The 19,091-nt window shown below is 50.3% G+C and overlaps 1 protein-coding gene across 2 annotated transcripts in view; it reads right to left on the bottom strand.

Moving 5' to 3' along the window:
* CABIN1 (calcineurin binding protein 1) overlaps positions 1-19,091 on the bottom strand; it is a 156,954-nt gene that overhangs the window by 60,482 nt on the left and 77,381 nt on the right. For both annotated transcript variants that reach the window (XM_066260010.1, XM_066260011.1), the window contains exons 27-28: positions 7,790-7,972; positions 2,305-2,636 (exon numbers count right to left, since the gene is read on the bottom strand). In XM_066260010.1, coding sequence (XP_066116107.1) covers positions 2,305-2,636; positions 7,790-7,972 — 515 coding nt within the window. The remainder of the gene's footprint in view (positions 1-2,304; positions 2,637-7,789; positions 7,973-19,091) is intronic.

The following is a 19,091-nucleotide window of genomic DNA, read 5'->3' as shown; positions in this document are numbered from 1 at the left end:
CCAGGTGCCCAGATGTAAAGCAGAAAGAACATGATCCTCACACTTCCTGGACTTGAAGCACCTGGAGCCTCAGAAGTGGCAGTCAAAAATATGTGTAGGCAAGAGCTGGGAAGAAATATACATACAAAATGCTTCTGTTTTAGGGTGGCAGAACTGTGAATGTCCCCTCCCCAATTCTCCTCTATTTTTTTAAATAAATACTGTTCTCTACTTAGAAAAAACTCACCCAGCGAGGGGACAGGCTGTGATAACAGCAACCGGTGTACGGCACTGTGGGGAGCCCATCTGACTGCAAAGGCTCCTGCTTGCTCAGATGAAAGTGGGTGTCTGTGGGGGTGCTGGCTGGCCACTCAGGACTCTGTAGGGTCCATATCACAGCTCAGCTCTCCTCCACCCAACCCTGCATTTGCCCCTTCCCTTCCACAAGAGCTAATCCCTAATAGGCATCTTGTACCCCAAATTCTCAGCTTCTGGAGACGGCAACCTGCCATAGTGGGGGAAGGTGCGGTTTAGCACAGGAAGTTCCACGTCCTACTCAAAGTGAACAACCTGGAAGGGGCTGCATGGCTGCCTGGGGGAGCATCTGAAGAGGGGGATACCCAAGGCAGGAAAGGCCTGATGACAGCTGCTTGCATTCCTTAAACCCAGGACTCACGATAGCTCCTGCACTGGGCTCTGTTAGTCCCAAAAGAGGGATGGGAGAAAGTTCCCAAAGAAGCACTAAAGCATGCTGGGAACAAGAAGGAAGCATCAGCAATCAGGACCCCGCAGACTGCTACTGAGGGGCTTTTATTAAAACCCAGCTCTGCCTGGGTCCAGAAAGCCCAGGATACCACTGTGAATTGCAGGGCGGGCAGTGAGCAAGCTGGGCTCATGTGTGGCACCAGCAGCAGTGATGGGCAGTGGCAGCTGGGGAAGGCAAATGCTCTGCAGCAGAGATGGAGCCCCAGAGATCAACCCAGCAGGCCCAGGCCTGATGACACCAGTCTACCTGAGTGCTGGGCAGTCACTACTGCAACAGGGTACTTACCTGTGCCTAGCCTCCAAACAGAATTCTGCCAAGAAATAGCTTCCTGTCATATAACTAGTGCCAAGCCAGTATCTGACTCTCCGGCCAACAGCCCTTCCCACAGAAAAGTTGGCAAAGGGGCTGGCAGGGGCCTTGATGAAGAGGCGCTTTTAAGCCTGGAACTTGCTGAGGAGGTGGTTAGACAAAGCGAAGATCACAGCTGCCCCTACTTGCTCCTGCCACCCTGGTCCTCAATGGCCATCGCCCTCACCCCAGGTGCTCACTCAGGCCTGCCATGCGCCAAGGCTGCTTGCCCTCTCCTGCAGCCCACAACTGCCCCTCTCTGCCCATGGCAACCCTAAGGTCTCAGGATAACAAGTACCTTTGAGGAGCCACAATGGCACCCCACCCATGTGCCACCCCATTATCTTCTCTGTATTTATTACAATGTATTTGTTTTATTTGCTCAATTGCATGTTTTATATCTGTCTGCCCCTCTGAATGTAGCTCAATAGGGAATAGAGACCACAACCAGGACACTGTTTCCACACTGCCTCCTGGTAAGTGAGGAGAGAGTGAAGGAATGCATAACATGCCACAATCCCTCCACAAATGCCAAATGCCAGCTTAAAGGTCTGGCTGGGAAGCCCTTAGGAGCTCTTAAGCCTGGGGTACAGCTGTTAAGAATTGCTACATCATCTGCTTTCCAAAAAGAAATGGAGGAGTCTGTCAGCACCCAACCCCTGTGCAGCAGAGGCTGTAAAGATGGCTCTGGCAGCCACACCAGAGGGCAGGGAGATGGCAAGATGCAGCTGGAGGAGAAGGGGCTCAGGGCAAGCAAGGCCCAAGACACAGGGAGGCCTCTCCGGCATCTGGCGGATGTGCATGGTGGGCCACACTCAGGATGACAGGAGAATGGCATGGTGAGGGATTGCAACAGCAGAGTGAGCGTCACAGGCCCTCACAGGTCAGAAGAAATGAGCCTGTTGGCCCTCATCCTTCACCCTCAGCAAGTACCCAAGCCTGTGGCCTCACTGTGGAGGCAGCTTCCATGCCCACTCCCCATTTGATCCCTCACTACAACCTACAATCCTCACCACCTCTCACCAGGAATGCTGACCACACTTGGACTGACCCCACCTCCTGCATTTGTCTCCCCCATCCCTATCAGCAATGCCACCCAAAACCTTTAGCAGCTCCATCTGTCTTTGTTCTGCTCACCAGCCCTCGAAGATGTCTGTGAACCCTGGAAGACCCAACCCCTCTCCTGAACTGCTCAGCACGCATCCACTCACGTGGTGAGTCTTGCTGTAGGTGTAGAGGAAGGCCAGCCGGTAGAGGCTCTTGTAGTGCTGGGGAAAGCGGCTGAGGCACAGGTGGAAAGAGGCGATGCACTGCTCCGTGAGGAACTGGCGCTGCTCCTCAGCCCCTGCTGGCAGCCCCTGCGGGAAGGCTGCTGCCTCCCCCAGTGGGTCCCCTCTCTTCCTCCCGTCCCACAGGGTGGATGCAGATGCTGAGCTCTTGACAGGGATGCAGGCAGAGGCTGGGGGGTCTGCAGCAAGCTTTTGGCTGCCTTGCTCTGTGGCTCGGAAGCCTTCTGTGCTCTCCAAGGACTCCTCAGTTTTTCCTACAAGTAAGAAGAAAAAGAAAGTCATTTAAGTTCTAGGCTCAGCCCTGCATGGTCCACCACCAGCAATGGAGTCACCTCAGTGAGGTGACCTGACCTGTGCACTCCCAGTCTCTTCCTCTGTGAAACAGGATATCCTAAACTGGCAGGCCTCGAGGTTGCAGAGACAGGGGTTAGAGTAGGGCTCAGTACGGCAGCACAGGGCGGTGCCACCTCTGAGTTGTGCAGGTGCACGTGGAAACAGCCTACAGAGGGCAGGCATGGCTGCCACCACCACAGAACCAAACAGCCAGGAAAGGCACACAAAGGGCTGCACCTGCTCCACCAGTTAAAGCCTCAGCCCACAGCCCACCCGACATGCCTCTCCAGGGCGGTTGTGGCTGCTGCTGTGTGTGAACCATGAGCACAGCACCTGGACACCCAGGACTGCTCTACCAGGATGGCAGGGCAGGCAGCACAGGAGAGCCTGCGCTGGGCGGCAGTGGCTGCAGAAGAGAACTGCCTGGCCCAGGAGGAAGGGATGAAAGGAAGGCAGTGGGAGCAAGTGTCAAGGGGGAAATGGCACCCACACACCCAGGACTCTGGCACACATTGCCTGGAGGTGGCCAGAGAAGCAGGCTGGCACCAACTCTGAAGATTGTCCATCCTGTGTGCTGAGCCCCTGACTGCCCTCAGCCCAAGAGCCCTTTCCCTACTGCAGCAGCAGCCAGGAGAAGACTGGGACAGTGCAATGCAGACTGGTCAAGGTCGAACGCCCCAGGTACCCCTCACACCAAGTCTAAGCATATCCATGCAAATACCAGGTGCACGTCAAGCTTGCCCATCATTGTCCTTCTTGCTAAGTAAAGAATCTGAGCAGTCACCTCCTGTCCTCTTCGGCCACCAAGACAAAGCCAGGATCGTCCCAGGACATGCAAGGCCAGCTGCTATTGGCCCTGCCACCCCTCCCAGCTCCCCTCCTGGCCTCATACCCTGTGGCCAGCCACAGGGAACATCTCACTCCCTGCTGCTGCCTCCCCACTGTCTTCCATATCCTAGACACACTCACTGCCCTTCCCACTTCCCTGCTTTGCCCTCAGGACTCTGCTCAGTGCCCGCTCCTCTTTCAGGCCTTCCCAGCCCCAGGGTGGTATGTGCAGAGCACCACCTGTGCTCACCTGCCTGATGTCACTGATCCCCTGGATTTATGTACGAGTGTCTTCCCTTCCCCTATCACCCAGAGCCTAGCACAGAGCCTGGGAGATCTTTGAAGCTGATGCAATGACTGAGGGATAGGTCGTATCTGATGTGGACACTATGCTCTCCTTTCATGGGAGCTCAGGAAACCATTTAGGTCCCACAGGCATCTACTCACAGCCCAATGACAACACAGCGATCCTGCTTAGGGTTGGCACCCATCTGACAGAGAATACTACCACCTTTCTAAAAAACGTGCCAGTTTCTAGTGTGTTCAATTCAAAAAACACATTTCAAATATAGCTCAAAAAACAAAGTCTGGGCCATGAGTCTAGACCCAGCCAGCCCTGGGGTAGGCACAGGGGAAACGGGAATCAGATGAAGATGCAGGGCTCCCAGGGGTTCAGATGAGGAGCTAAGTACTTGAACACAAAGACATACAGGAAAACACTGCTTATAAAAATTGAATAGAGGGTCAAGAATTAATTCAAAGAGAGCTCAGAACGCATATCTGAAGACACACAAAGAACAATAGCAGGCCCTGGCTGGTTGGCTCAGCGGTAGAGCATCAGCCTGGCGTGTGGAAGTCCCGGGTTTGATTCCCGGCCAGGGCACACAGGAGAAGCGCCCATCTGCTTCTCCACCCCTCCCCCTCTCCTTTCTCTCTATCTCTCTCTTCCCCTCCCGTAGCCAAGGCTCCACTGGAGCAAAAGTTGGCCTCGGTGCTGAGGATGGCTCCATGGCCTTCGCCTCAGGCACTAGAATGGCTCCGACCACAATGGAGCAACAACCCAGATGGGCAGAGCATCACTCCCTGGTGGGCATGCCAGGTGGATCCCGGTCAGGCGCATGTGGGAGTCTATCTGACTGCCTCCCCGTTTCTTACTTCGGAAAAATCTCCCCCCCCTCCAAAAAAGAACAATGGCAAAACAGCGATGCCAAACTACATTAAAAACCCAAGCTGCTCTGGGTTCTGGGTGGCTTGAGGAGGCACAGGAGACATGAGTGAAATGCTTTACCCACAACATCCACTCCTACTGCTGAATGGGCCTCACAGGTCACTTTAGTGGAAAGAAGAGGGTCAGAAAGGTCAACAAGCCCCCACAATTCTTCCCAGCCAGGCTGTCTAATTCTAACCCTGGCAGCATAAAGACAGGGACTTCCTCTTACTAAGAGAAAGCAAGTAAGTGCATCCTGTGGTCATTCTGGCCTAGGCCACCGCCTGCCACTAGCAATGAGGACCGGCTTGGAATGTCCATGGTGCATATGCCAGGCAAGCCGAACACAGGCACCATCTGATTCTCCTCACCTCATACAGCCCTGAACTAGGTGCTCAGGCAGTCAACAGGCTTCTATTTGACCAGAAGGGGTAGGCACAGGCACAGGATGGCAGTCCTTGAATGACATGTATGGTAGCTCTATACCAGCATCCTCAGCCCAATTGGCAAGGAGAGCCAGGTCAGGCACTGGTGTTCACTGCCTGGACTTCACAGGTTGTTGACAACTCTACTGCCCTTACAGTGATATAATAGAGTGGGTTTGTGTCTAGGTGGTGAAATCGTGAGATGTATCATTGCTACATTCACATTTTAGACAGTTTTTGAAGCTCTGACTCCTGGAAAGGTGAGTTCAGCTAGCCGCAATAGTCACATATGGAGAACCATTTTTTTGCAAGGCACCCGAGCACACATCAGAGTAGAGAATTAAATAAGGAAGGTGAGCCTTTGGGAAGTGGAACAGCTTGGGCCTGCTGGACAGCATGGGACTGAGTGAATCCTGGTGCAGGCGTGGCATGGTTGTTAGATCTGCTGCCTGGAGAAGGTCTGAGCTCCTCTACATCTTGCTACTCGATAGATGCGAAATGTGTGAGTCAGGGCCTGTGCCCTATAACACTGACTGTGGAAGCAGTCACAGGCCAGTGGCAGGGCTGCCCTTGAGTGTGCCTGGAGGGTTAGAGGTAAGGAGCACACTTAGCGCACATGGTCACTTACTCAGCGCTGGCCTAGTAGCACATCCTGGCTTTCTGCAAGGGGCCAAAAGCTGCTAGAGCTCTGAGGCCCTGATGGCTATGGCTGCTGCCCACTGGGAGCTCAAAAGAGTGTAGGTCAGCAACTGCCATTGAGCAGGGTCTGGCCTGGAGGGCACTCAGCTCCCCGTGCTCTCTGCTGGCTGTGATTCAGAATGTATCTACTCTCCCAACAGGAAGTTCAGCAACTTTACCACCCAGGAAGGAATGAGTCCATGGAAGCACGGTGCTTCCTTGCAAGCTCACCAGCTACTACAGTGACTTTGGCTCTATCCTAACTTTCTTTACCAACGGCCAGCCCCACACACTATATGCTTAACCCATTGGCTCTGAATGGAAGGAGGGAAAAGGCAGCATGCTCCTCGTGTGTCCACAAAGACCTGCACAAGCTGGGCTGGACCAAAGCTGACCTCTCAGCTCAGCAACACCCCCAGGCTCCCTATTTCCCCAAGCATCATGAAGAGAGGCCTGTGCTAACACAATAGCAACCACAGCAGTTTGCTGCTTGATGGGCCACAGAGCACAGACAAAAGGTCTCACATCCATTAGTAAAAATAAACTTGTTTTTAAGACTGATGTGAACAATAGTTGCTATATTAGAGTGTTGGGAGTATAGGTTACTTCTTCCTTCCCCTTCCAAACTCTCTATAGTGTGTTTCTGGCAGCTACAGAATGTCAACATTAGTTTGGGATGGTATAATGACTGCCTAGTGAGAAAGTGGGGCACTGGCCTCATCTCTCACTGGTGGCTCAGGGCAGATAAATCCATGGCCTGTTTCACAAACCTTGATCCTAATGGGGATAGTTTTTTCAACCTACAGGACACGTGGCCCCTTCTAAGACCACCTAGGGGAGGCTGACAAGGAGCAGAGAATTGGGAGAGGTCTTCCCTAGCACAAATGGCTCAGGCCCCACTGCCACACCTACAAGTGAGCTCCTGAACCTTGATTCCCCCATCCAGGGCCGATGCAGTGACTTCTTATGGCTAGGCCTTGGACACTAGGATGCCAGGTTATGATCAATTTCACCTGCCCCGTGCATCCCACCTGCCCCATGCAGTCCACCTGGACAGGTAGCACGAAGTAGTAGTTAAGGGTGCAGAACAACCATGGGCAAATTCCTGCCCCACTCTAAATCTCAGGTTCGTCACCTGTAAAATGGCAATCATCAAAGTGTTGTTTTTTTCCCTAGGGTGGTTATGAGTTAAAACAGTACCTGGCACAGGACCCCCAAGTGTAAGTCTGGGTTATTGTTAGTGTCTGGCAAGCACCTGTTGCCCTGGCTCTGACCTGAGTGGGAAAGATTTCAAAATCCACAGCTGGCTGACCAGTCACAGCCCCAGAGTAGCACTAGGAATGTCCAGTCTGTATTCAATCTCCCAGCAATCTCTGGCCACTGATTTCCACAAAAGTGACTTAGGGACCCCAAAAGAGCAGGGCATATCCGAGGGTAAAATCAACCCTACCCTCTACCAAAAAGGGAGATTATTTTTCCCCAAAGGGATGATATAATTTAGACTAACAAGAAAACACATTTGTGACATTTAGGATCCAAATGCTTTTAAAATAACCTTTTATCAAGGGAAAAAAATAGGGCACTCATGTTGTGGACATGGCTTTTTCTCCTCTGGGCCATAGAGGAGTCATCACAACAACGATAAGTGTCACTGAGTGCAAACTATGTGTCAGATACCATGCGGCACTTTCTGAGCTGCCTCGTTTAATCCTTACCACTGTGGAGTGGCCCTGGGATCACTCCCGTCCACAGGAAGAACAACAGAGACCCAGAGAGGTGACAAACTTGGCCATCAAGGTCCCAGGGCAGCAGGTGGAGGCCCGAGGACAGAAGCCAGACTGGGTCTAGGCACTCCAGAGCCCGCTTTTTGCAGCACTGACTCAGACTGCCATAGGACATCAAAGCAGTTCTAATTCACCGAGTTAAGTCTTCATACCTCTTTCCTCTGTGGCCCCTGGAAGGTCTTTACTGGTTGGTCCTGGTTGGGAACTGGGAACAGGCAGCCTCTTCTCAACGTAGGGTTTCCGGGAACCCTCCAGCGAGCTGGCAGGCTCGTTAAAGAAGTCCTGTGTCGAGCTGGAGTCTGAGAGTGCCACGGCTGTGCTGTCCTGGCTGCGCTCTGAGGAGAAAAAGGGAGGGAGGGAGGGCAGTAGCATGAACCCACCACCTCCAACATGGTGGGGCCTCCACAAGGCGAGTCTCCATGCCAGAGGCCTGGTGACTGCCCTGAAGAGGAGACAGCCTAAATACAGTCACTCTGACACTGCCGAGCCTGACATGTCTTAGAGGCCACCAGGCCACTCACCAAAGGCACCAATCTCCATGGTCAACCTTCTGGGAATTTTCCCAAACAATGGTGGTCTGGTAAATGTTTAACAACCGGCACTCAGGGGATTTAAAAAACCCCTCATTTGTAGCATGTATTGTTTCTGTGGTGTAAATACTCCCATCATGGCTGGCTTCAAGCTTCCAATGTGATGTTGCTGAACATGGAGTTTCTAAGAGATGCACAGTGGTACATTATTAAATAGTATTTCTACCATATAGATATAATAGCATAAATAACTGAAGTGGGTAAGAATTCAGTAATAACTTTTAACCAGTTGCTAAAAGCCAAGTATGGTCTAGCACAAGAGTATAGATCCCTTGGAATCATAGACACAACGGAGGTTGGTACCTACTTGTTAACTCTTCTCCTTGGACCTGCATAGGTGCTTATGAGAAAGAGCAGGGTCAGGTCAGGGAGGGAGATTGGGAAAATCCTTACTGGGGTGCAGGCCTAGAGGAAAGGAGTGGCCACTACCATGAGAAGGCATGAAGCCCTGGCTGGACCCTTCTTCCTTAAGGAACAAAGCCTTAAGCCACTGGGGCAAGGGCAGCAAACCGTGCTGCCTCCAAGGTACGGGTGAAGACCCACTGCAGCTAGAGGAGAGGAACAGAAAGTACCTACCCTGAGGGAGGGCCAGGAAACCATCCAAGGCCCAGACATTCAGGTCACAGACCACTGGGGCAGTAACTCAATCACTGAGAGACCCACTCCTGAGATGCTGGAACACAGCCTGCCTAAGTCTGAGTCTGGACCAAGACAACAGAGGACCAGCCCTGCCCCCTACTCCAGGCTACCAAGCATGAGTAATACGTAGGAAGAAGGGAAAGAACACGGAGAGGAGAAGTTGGAAATGGAACTCTAAAAAAACCTTCTAACAAACCAGCCCCCACTCTAAGCCTAAAATAACATCAGAGGAATATTGAAGCTGGTGGTGCACTGAGGGTAAATCACAGTACCAATAAAACCCAACCCCAGGTCACCTTTTTTTTTTTTTTTAATTTTTATTTATTTATTTTTATTTATTCATTTTAGAGAGGAAAGGGAGAGACAGAGAGAGAGAGAGAGAGAGAGAGGAGAGACAGAGAGAGAGAAGGAGGGGAGGAGCTGGAAGCATCAACTCCCATATGTGCCTTGACCAGGCAAGCCCAGGGTTTCGAACCAGCAACCTCAGCATTTCCAGGTCAACACTTTATCCACTGCGCCACCACAGGTCAGGCCCCCAGGTCACCTTCTTGACTAGCCTAACTCAACTCTCCCCTCCTCCCGTGGCCTAGAAACAGAAGAGGAAAGCCCATTTCTGGCAAAAATATTATTATTATTTTTTAAGATTTTATTTATTCATTATAGAGAGGTGTGTGTGGGGAGAGAGAGAGAGAGAAGGAGGAGCAAGAAGCATCAACTCCCATATGTGCCTTGACCAGGCAAGCCCAGGGTTTTGAACCGGCAACCTCAGCGTTTCCAGGTTGACGCTTTATCCACTGCACCACCACAGGTCAGTCTTTTTTTTTTCCAATTTTTTTTAAATTTTATTTATTCATTTTTAGAGAGGAGAGAGAGAGGGAGAGAGAGAAACAGAGAGAGAGAAGGGGGGAGGAGCTGGAAGCATCAACTCCCATATGTGCCTTGACCAGGCAAGCCCAGGGTTTCGAACCTGCGACCTCAGCATTTCCAGGTCGATGCTTTATCCACTGCGCCACCACAGGTCAGGCCCCCAGGTCACCTTCTTGCTAGCCTAACTCAACTCTCTCCTCCTCCCGTGGCCTAGAAACAGAAGAGGAAAGCCCATTACACATACCTGGTATTCAAGACGTGTTCTGCTGAAATGAGCTCTCTGGTATTCACTTTAAAAATTATAACACAGCCTGACTGGGCGGTGGCGTAGTGGACAGAGCATCAGACTGGGATGCGGAAGACCCAGGTTCGAGACCCTGAGGTCTCCAGCTTGAGCGCGGGCTCATCTGCTTTGAGCAAGGCTCACCAGCTTGGACCCAAGGTCGCTGGCTCGAGCAAGGGGTTACTTGGTCTGCTGAAGGCCCACAGTCAAGGCACATATGAGAAAGCAATCAATGAACAATTAAAGTGTTGCAACGCGCAATGAAAAACTAATGATTGATGTTTCTCATCTCTCCGTTCCTGTCTGTCTATCCCTCTGACTCTCTCTCTGCCTCTGTTAAAAAAAAAAAATTATAACACACACGAAAAGAACAACATCAAGAGATAAAATAATCAACAGAACCAGACTCAGAGATGAACATATGTCTAAACTACCTGATGGGGAACTTAAAATAACTAAGGTTAATATGATTCATAAATATGATAAATATGCTAAAAAGCTCTAGTGGAAAGGTGAAGAGATACAAAAACAGATGAAAAATTTCAGGAGTGAATTTGAAACTATAACCAAGAATCAAATAGAGATGGTAGAAATAAATAAAAACACATAGTGACTCTGGCCAGATAGCTCAGCTGGTTAGAGAGCACTGTCCTGAAGTACGGAGGTTGCTGGTTTGATCCCTGGTCAGGGCACATACAGGAACAGATTGATGTCCCTGTCTCTGACTCTCCTTTCCTTTCTCTCTAAAATCATTAAAATAAAAATAAAAAAAAGACACCCAGAGAGTAAAAGAAATAAAAAATGCCTTTGTCAGACTCCTCAGTAGATCTGACATAAATGAAGGGAAAATAATAATAATCTGAAGATAGGTCAGTAGAAATAATCTAAACTGTGAGAGAAACAGTGGGGAGAAATCAGAACAGAACATACAAATGATCTAACATACTAAGTGGGATCCCAGAAGAAAATGAGACAGAAACAAGAAATATTTTAAGAGATAATGACTGAGAATTTTCTAAAACTAATGAAAGATATCAAATCACCAAGAATCTCAGAGACCACCAAGCAGTTCAAGGACTTCTTCAAACATATTAAAAAAAAAAAAATCATACCATTGCATCATATTCAAACTGCTGAAAACCAAAGACATAGAGAAAATCTTTTTTCTTCATTTTTTCCAAGAGCGACAAAAGAGAGAGACAGACAGGAAGGGAGAGAGATGACAAGCATCAACTGGTAATTGCGGCACCTTAGTTGTTCATTGATTGCTTTCTCATATGTGCCTTGACCGACAAGGGAAGGGGGGCTCCAGCTGAGCCAGTGACCCATTGATCAAGCCAGCAACCTTGTGCCAGCAACCTCTGGGCTCAAGCTAGCAACCATGGGGCCATGTCTATGATCCCACACTCAAGCTGGCAACCCCATGTTCAAGCTGGTGAGCCCGTGCTCAAGCTGAATGAGGCCGCACTCAAGCTGGCAACCTCAGGGTTTTGAACCTGGGTCCTCAGTATCCCAGGTCGATGTTCTATCCACTGCGCCATCACCTGGTCAGACAGAGAGAAAATCTTTTTTTTTTTTTTTTTTTTTTTTTTGAAGCTGGAAACAGGGAGAGACAGTCAGACAGACTCCCGCATGCGCCCGACCGGGATCCACCCGGCACGCCCACCATGGGGCGACGCTCTGCCCACCAGGGGGCGATGCTCTGCCCATCCTGGGTGTCGCCATGTTGCGACCAGAGCCACTCTAGCGCCTGAGGCAGAGGCCACAGAGCCATCCCCAGCGCCCGGGCCATCTTTGCTCCAATGGAGCCTTGGCTGCGGGAGGGGAAGAGAGAGACAGAGAGGAAAGCACGGCAGAGGGGTGGAGAAGCAAATGGGCGCTTCTCCTGTGTGCCCTGGCCGGGAATCGAACCCGGGTCCTCCGCACGCTAGGCCGACGCTCTACCGCTGAGCCAACCGGCCAGGGCCAGAGAGAAAATCTTGAAGGCAGAGAAAAACACATCACATATAGAGGAGCAAAGTTAAGAATTACAGCATACTTCTCATCAGAAACCATTCAAGTCAGAAACCATTAAAGTGCTGAAAGAAAAAAGTCAACCCAGAACTCTATATCCAGTGAAAACCTTGCTCAAAAATAAGAAATAAAAACTTTTTAGATAAACAAAAACAGAGGGTTCCTTACCATTAGGTCTGAGTTAGTTACAAGAAATGTTAAAGAAAGTTCTTCAGGGAGAATGAATTGAAACCAGACAGAAATGTTGATGTACATAAAGAAATAAAGCCTGACCGGGCGATAGCACAGTGGATAGAGTGTTGAACTGGGATGTGGAGGACCCAGGTTCGAGACCCTGAGGTTGCCAGCTTGAGCGCAGGTTCTTCTGGTTTGAACAAAAGCTCATCAGCTTGGACCCAAGGTCGCTGGCTGAGCAAGAGGTTACTCAGTCTGCTGAAGGCCCGCAGTCAAGGCACATATGAGAAAGCAATCAATGAACAACTAAGGTATCACAATGCACAACGAAAAACTAATGACTAATGCTTCTCATCTCTCTGTTCCTGTCTGTCTGTCCCCATCTATCCCTCTCTCTGACTCTCTCTGTGTCCCTGTAAAAAAAAAAAAAAAAAAGTGAAATGAATAAAGTCAAGAGTACAGTGATGAGAGGTTCTTATACTGCACATGAAGTAGTGTAATACCATTTGAAGGCAGACTGTGATTACTTAAAAATGCACTTTTTGTTAATTCTAAGAAAGTCACTACATTAAAAAAGAGGTATAAACAATAAAATAATAGTTGAGATAAAATGCAATCATTAAAAATAAAACATGGTTTTGTCTTGAACTCTAATGTATCTGAAGGTGAAGCTCAAAAAAATAGGAATCAAGATAGTTAAGCTCGGCCCTGGCCGGTTGGCTCAGTGGTAGAGCGTCGGCCTGGTGTGCAGGAGTCCCAGGTTCGATTCCTAGCCAGGGCACACAGGAGAAGTGCCCATCTGCTTCTCCATCCTTCCCCCTTGCCTTCCTCTCTGTCTCTCTCTTCTCTTTCCGCAGCCAAGGCTCCATTGGAGCAAAAAGTTGGCCTGGGCGCTGAGGATGGCTCCATGGCCTCTGCCTCAGGCACTAGAATGGCTCTGGTTGCAACAGAGCAATGCCTCAGATGGGCAGAGCATCGCCCCCTGGTGGGTATGCCGGGTGGATCCCGGTCGGGCGCATGCAGGAGTCTGACTGCCTCTCCGTTTCCAGCTTCGGAAAAATAAAAAAAGATAGCTAAGCTCATGTTTCTCTTGTGCCACTTAATAGTTGCATAATCTAGTAAAGGCCTGGAGCAGGTAAATCCCTCCCTCACCCATGACGTGCAACCACGTCTCTTCTCAGAGAGGTCCATACCACAGCAGCTTCTGGGAGAAAGTCAAACATTGACCCAAGGGTCCTCCAGACATTTGCTTGGCTACCTTGAAAACCTGGTGTTGGATGATGAATTAGTACCTTGCAGGCAATTACCCAGGGTCCACTGGGAGGGCAGAAGGAAGCAGGTTGATGGGCAAAAAAAAACAACAAAATGTAAAGCCATTTCAACAAAGTCAAAAGCCTATTCTCTGGGAGGTCCAGGCTGCTCTGTTGCTGATTAGGCAGGAGATATGCAATTGCTATACTTTGTTTACACTTCAGTTTCCTCACATGTAAAATTGTGATAAAACAAATGCCCATTTCATAAAATTGTTATGAGAATTAAAAACATGTAAAGTGCTTGAAACAGGGTCTAATACATAGTAAATGTTCACGAAATATCAGCTCAATCATCCCTATTATTACTTCAAAGAACCTGACCTATTTTATCTCTGATGTCTCAAACTTGACATTACAGAGACTGAGTTCTGAATGGACAGAGGGCTTTGCTTATGCCATACTGGAGACAACGGCTGAGCAGTACCCTGCCAATGGAGTGGTGACCACTTCTTACACTGATATGATAAGACATCCAAAGTGGTCCTGCCCAGAAGAACACTGAGAATTAGACCCATGCTTCCAAAGGTAGCCCACTGCTCTGTCCTCTTCTTCCACATCTGGTTAAAGAGCAGGGTTTGGAAATAGCGACCTCTCAAGAAGTCCCATACTGCCTCTTCCACAGCGGCCTTTGCAATGTCACTGCCTAGCAACTGAGTGATCAGTGCAATGTGGGGTCCAGGGGAGACCCCTGAGTGACCCACACAGAAGCTCTGTGTCCCACTAACAGGGGAGCAGGGACCTAGCTGGACACCTCTCTGCCTCACACTCATAAGGGCCTCTTCCCTGACTTGCAAGGCCAGACCCCCAAGGCTCCATAAGCACTGAATGGGGATTACAGGAAGGCCTATAGCCATCATGAGAAGTCCCAAACTCAAGTCCCTAGTGAAAGGGGATCACTTCTCCCAGATAAGTGGCAGGCGCCGCCTATTCTTTATGTGGAAAGGGAAGGCTGGTAACAGATATCCTGGCTCCAGAGGCCACACAGAGTCACTGCAGGAACTTGGGATTCAGCAGTCCCAGACCTGCATTCCAATCCCAGATCTGCCACTTGGGCTGCTCCAGGCCTTTACTAGACAGTTTTTCTTTTTGTTTGTTTTTGTTTTGTTTTCTGAAGTGAGAAGTGGGGACGCAGAGAGACAGACTCCCACATGCACCCGACAGGGATCCACCCCACTTGCCCACTAGGGGGCGACGCTCAGCCCATCTGGTGCATTGACCATTGCAACCGGAGCCCTTCTAGTGCCTGAAGTAGAAGCCATGGAGCCAGCCTCAGCACCTAGGCCAACTTTGCTCCAGTGGAGCCTTGTCTGCAGGAAGGGAAGAGAGAGACAGAGAGAAAGGAGAGGGGGAAGGGTGGAAAAGCAGATGGGTGCTTCTCCTGTGTGCGCTGGCCGGAAATCGAACCCGGGACTTTCACATGCTGGGCCAACGCTCTACCACTGAGCCACCCAACTAGCCAGAGCTTTCACTAGACACTTTTTAACATTTGTTGCTGTTCTCCCTGCCTCTGTCCCTGACACACACATGGGACCTCCAAAGGGGCTTGGCCTCATGCCTAGCACATAGGAGTAATGGCCCACGTGTTTAAGAAGTCCTTCTGAAAGCCAGGGCAGGGCAGGCGCTCCTTAGGCAACATCGCACCAGGAGAAGTCACTGCATGGCTGAGCAGCACACTGTATGGCAAGCATCCAAAAAGCAAGCCTAGCTGGGAGGATCTCATGAGAACTGGCAAGCTGCCCGATGAGTTCATGTGCTCACAAGCTGTTGGGCTTTAGTCCTGAAAGAATTGCTAATTTGGTAGAATCCAGTGTGATCATTATGAAATCCAGGGGTTGGCTTAAGCAAACGAATATTTACTCTAAAACTGCTAATGCCTTCTCAATGCTGCTTGGCAAGGGAACCTCTCATGCACCAGAGCATGCAGCAAAGGCAGCAGACCGCACCAAGAAAGGTGTGGGCAACTAAAGGAGGCGCTGTGCTTCACGGTGTCTGCTCCTCTGGGGGGTAGAGCCTCTGCTGAGCCTCTGGTAAAATAACAGCCACAGCAACAACAGCCACAGCAGAGGAGCAGGACCCGGGTAAGCTGAGGGACTTGGCAGGGATAGGCACTGTGACCGCATGTTCCTAGACCCTCACAGACACATGCATAAGAACCTAGCATGGCTGACCCTCTAAAAGGATGAAGAGCAGAGGTCGGTGTTGGCCCTGGGTTGCTCTGTGGTGATTCTGGACAAGCCTTTGTCCAAGGGTGATTAAGGGTATCTAATAAGCCCTGAGAAAGGCCAGTGCTCAGAAGGGAAGGGAAAGAGTCTGGAGGCCCCCAAGAGCAACCAGTTGTGCGGCGCCTAGAGGCACTCCCAGTGGGCTACTGGGTCAGATCTGGAGAGATGGGGTTGTGTGCTTTGAGGTGCCCTGGCTGGAGCTTCAACCTTTCCTTCCCAGGCCTGTGAAGTAGGGAGGTGGGGGAGGGGTGCTTGCCAAGGTTCCTGCTGGGGGATGTGCATACCTGGGAAACAGAGGACAAGAGCATCACTGCAAATAAGCCATCAACAGGGACTCAGAAGGCCCACAGTTTTTCTCTAATCCTTTGGGTCTTGTGTGTTTGAGAAGGTTGGCACAAGGCTATTTAAAATGCTCCTGATTTTAAATACTAAGAAACAACCCAAGATTTCACACCAAGAAGCAAGTTAGATAAAAACAAAAACCAAGTTTCATTTCTTTTACATCAACAGGGTGAAAGAATGAAAAAGCTCTTTAAAAAAATCACTCTACAGACCTGGTATCTGGCACCTCACCCTTTCCCTCCTCCTCTCCTCCTAAATCAGACAAGCTCACAGTGCTGGGAAGCAGCTCTCAGAGAACACAGGGCCAGCCTTAGAACCCTGAGCTGGAGGAGCTGGCTGGGCAGGTGGCAGCAGGGGAGCAGGGAGTGACACGGAGATCAGAGGAGGGCCTGGACTGGGGTGTGCAACCCATAGCAGCCCGAGACAGGAAACTCCTACCCCAGAGACTTCTGTAGTAGGGCAGAAAGAGAGGGAAGGATGCCACTAACCCCTCTCCTCTCCATTCCCAGAAGGCCCCTCTGTAGTGTGTCAACTCTTAGGTCAATAGGCCCACTGCCAAGGAAAGGCCAGTGCACCCAGGGAAAGCCACAAATGGGCACTCTTCTGGAAGAGCAGGGGTGAAGATTCCTCTGGGGTAAGTAAGCAGACAGCCCTGGACAAAGCCCCCCCCCCCAAGTCCACCCCAAAGCTATGTGCCTCTAGTCAAGGACTAGCCTTCCCTGAGCCACACTCCACTTGCCTCCAGGACAGCTGAATTTGGCACAGGCTCAAGCACCATGGCAAATAGCCCTCACTCCACCAGTATACCTCGATAAAGGCACATAGGGAGCCAGTATGTGTGTGTGGGGTGGGGCAGTTCTGACCTGGGGAACACCAGCTTCCATCGGTTGGCCAAGCTTCCAGGCCTTGCTCTAGTCTCCCTTCCTCCACAAAGCCATCCCTGGGTGTCACAGTCCTTATTTGGGACCCTATGGGCCATGGATCTAAATAGGCTGACATATGGCTTTATGTAACCGTGCACTAATGGCCTGGATTATGGCGCTTCCTCAACATCCCAGAGGCCCAGACATAGGCTGGGCACAGTGGGACACCCCAGCATGCTGGCCAGTCCTCAGAGAAGAACCAGGTGGGTCTGCTGATGCTCTGCAGGCAAAGCAGGCTAAACCAAGTGGCTGCATCCTCTGTTCTCCTGCCTGCCCAGTGAAGAAAGGCCAAAGGGGGAAGGCAAGGGCCAACAGAAGCGGTCTGTCCTGTCACAGTCACCACCTGCAGGTTCTGCGGAGGGACCTAGGCTGGGCTTCTTGTGGCCCCTTGGTCCTGAGGCAGAGCAGGAGATAGAAGAACACTTCTGTGTAGGACAGCCAGCTTCAGCTAAAGGGCCAGACTCCCCACAGAGCTGGGTGGGGAAACACACACACTGAACGGGACCCTAGGGACTGCCAACAGCCCAGGCTCCTGATTTTCTCCAAGGAGGTGCCTATAGGCCAACAAAAAAGAAGACTGACACTAGCAAGCAGGCTACATAGGGGACCCTGCCCTTCTTTCAGAATGTTCTTTTATAAGTCTGCTCACGCAGTGCCTGGCCTGTGGTGGCACAGTGGATAAAGCATTGACCTGGAACACTGAGGTCGCTGGTTCAAATCCCTGGGCTTGCCTGGTCAAGGCACATATGGGAGTTGATGCTTCCTGCTCCTCCCCCTTCTCTCTCTCTCTCTCTGTCTCTCTCCCTCTCTCCTCTCTAAAAAACAAATCAAGACTTAAAAAAACCACTTTAGTAAAAAATAATAATAATAATAATAAGTCTGCCCACACAAAGCCTGGTCACACTAATTAATATTTGTGGCAAAATTATAAATACTTCGTTCTCTTACTGATAATCATTGGAACATTTCACTTCTATGCCTTTGGACCAGTCCAGCCCCTCTGCGCAATCCTTAGAGGGATTCGCATCTGCCAACCAAATGTTGATGACGCCACCTGCTTCTAAGCCCTGGCACTCTCCACTTCCAGAGTGGGGCCTGTAGGGCCAACAGCAAAGCAATGAGAGCCGGGACACAGAAGGAAAGGGTATGGAGAGGCTTGGTAACAGAGAGGCTTCTCGTCCCATTTGGTGTGACAGTATTCCAAGGATTTTTTGTTCAAGTTTGACTCAGTTCAAATCCTTTGGTCACTCTCAGGAGTTCCAGGCCAGTTACCAGTTTCCTGACATGAGTTCTCTCCATTTGTCCAGGAGTAACACTAGAAACAGTTCATGGCCACTTATTCCATCAACTAAGTACAATGATAGTTTGAGAAAAAAATATAGCTGTGTTATCAAAAACTGTAGCAACTCTGACTAAGTCATAAATGTTCTGCCAACTAGAAAGCAATGGTTTCTAACAACAGTAAATGTGTGAAATCAATATTTTGAGAAATCTTTCTACTGAACAAAAACTGCCCCAGTTGGTCCCTGATGACCACTGGGGAAGGATATGTCCCCTGGCTGTGTGGGATGATGGGGAAACCCTCTTATTAAGGCTTAGGAGACTACACAGATGCCCAAGAGAAACACCCAAAACACAGGGAGCTCCCCCCAAAAGGCAGACACACAAGCAGGCAAGAACCAGGGCATCACTGCAGGAACCATATTACCACCCTGCCCCTTCTTTGCTGGTGTTCACCAGCAAGGGCTGACCAAGCAGCACCGGGCACCTTGCAGCCCCAGTGCATGCAGACTGTGGCGCCGCCCTACCAAGACCCTGATGCTCAGAGTGGGAAGAAGACTTGACCTCACTGTGCATCTCTCACGGTGTGCCCCTTGTCTTGTGCCCCTCACCACACATTACTCTGCCCCCTTAAGCCAGGCAATGCACTGACTAGGGAGGCCTTGGGGGAAATTTAAGTATTTTCCTATCCACCTGCCTCATAACACAAATGCTAGGGAAAGAGGAGCAGCTCCTGGGTGAGAGGCCAGGTCCCTCCCAGTTATCTGGTGAGGTTTCCAGGAAGACTCTTCAAACAAAAGATGAGTA

Source organism: Saccopteryx bilineata, chromosome 2 (genome assembly GCF_036850765.1).
Source record: "Saccopteryx bilineata isolate mSacBil1 chromosome 2, mSacBil1_pri_phased_curated, whole genome shotgun sequence".
NCBI lineage: Eukaryota > Metazoa > Chordata > Mammalia > Chiroptera > Emballonuridae > Saccopteryx > Saccopteryx bilineata.
Note: the sequence above shows the minus strand (reverse complement) of the source record. Positions and strands in the feature narration are given on the sequence as shown.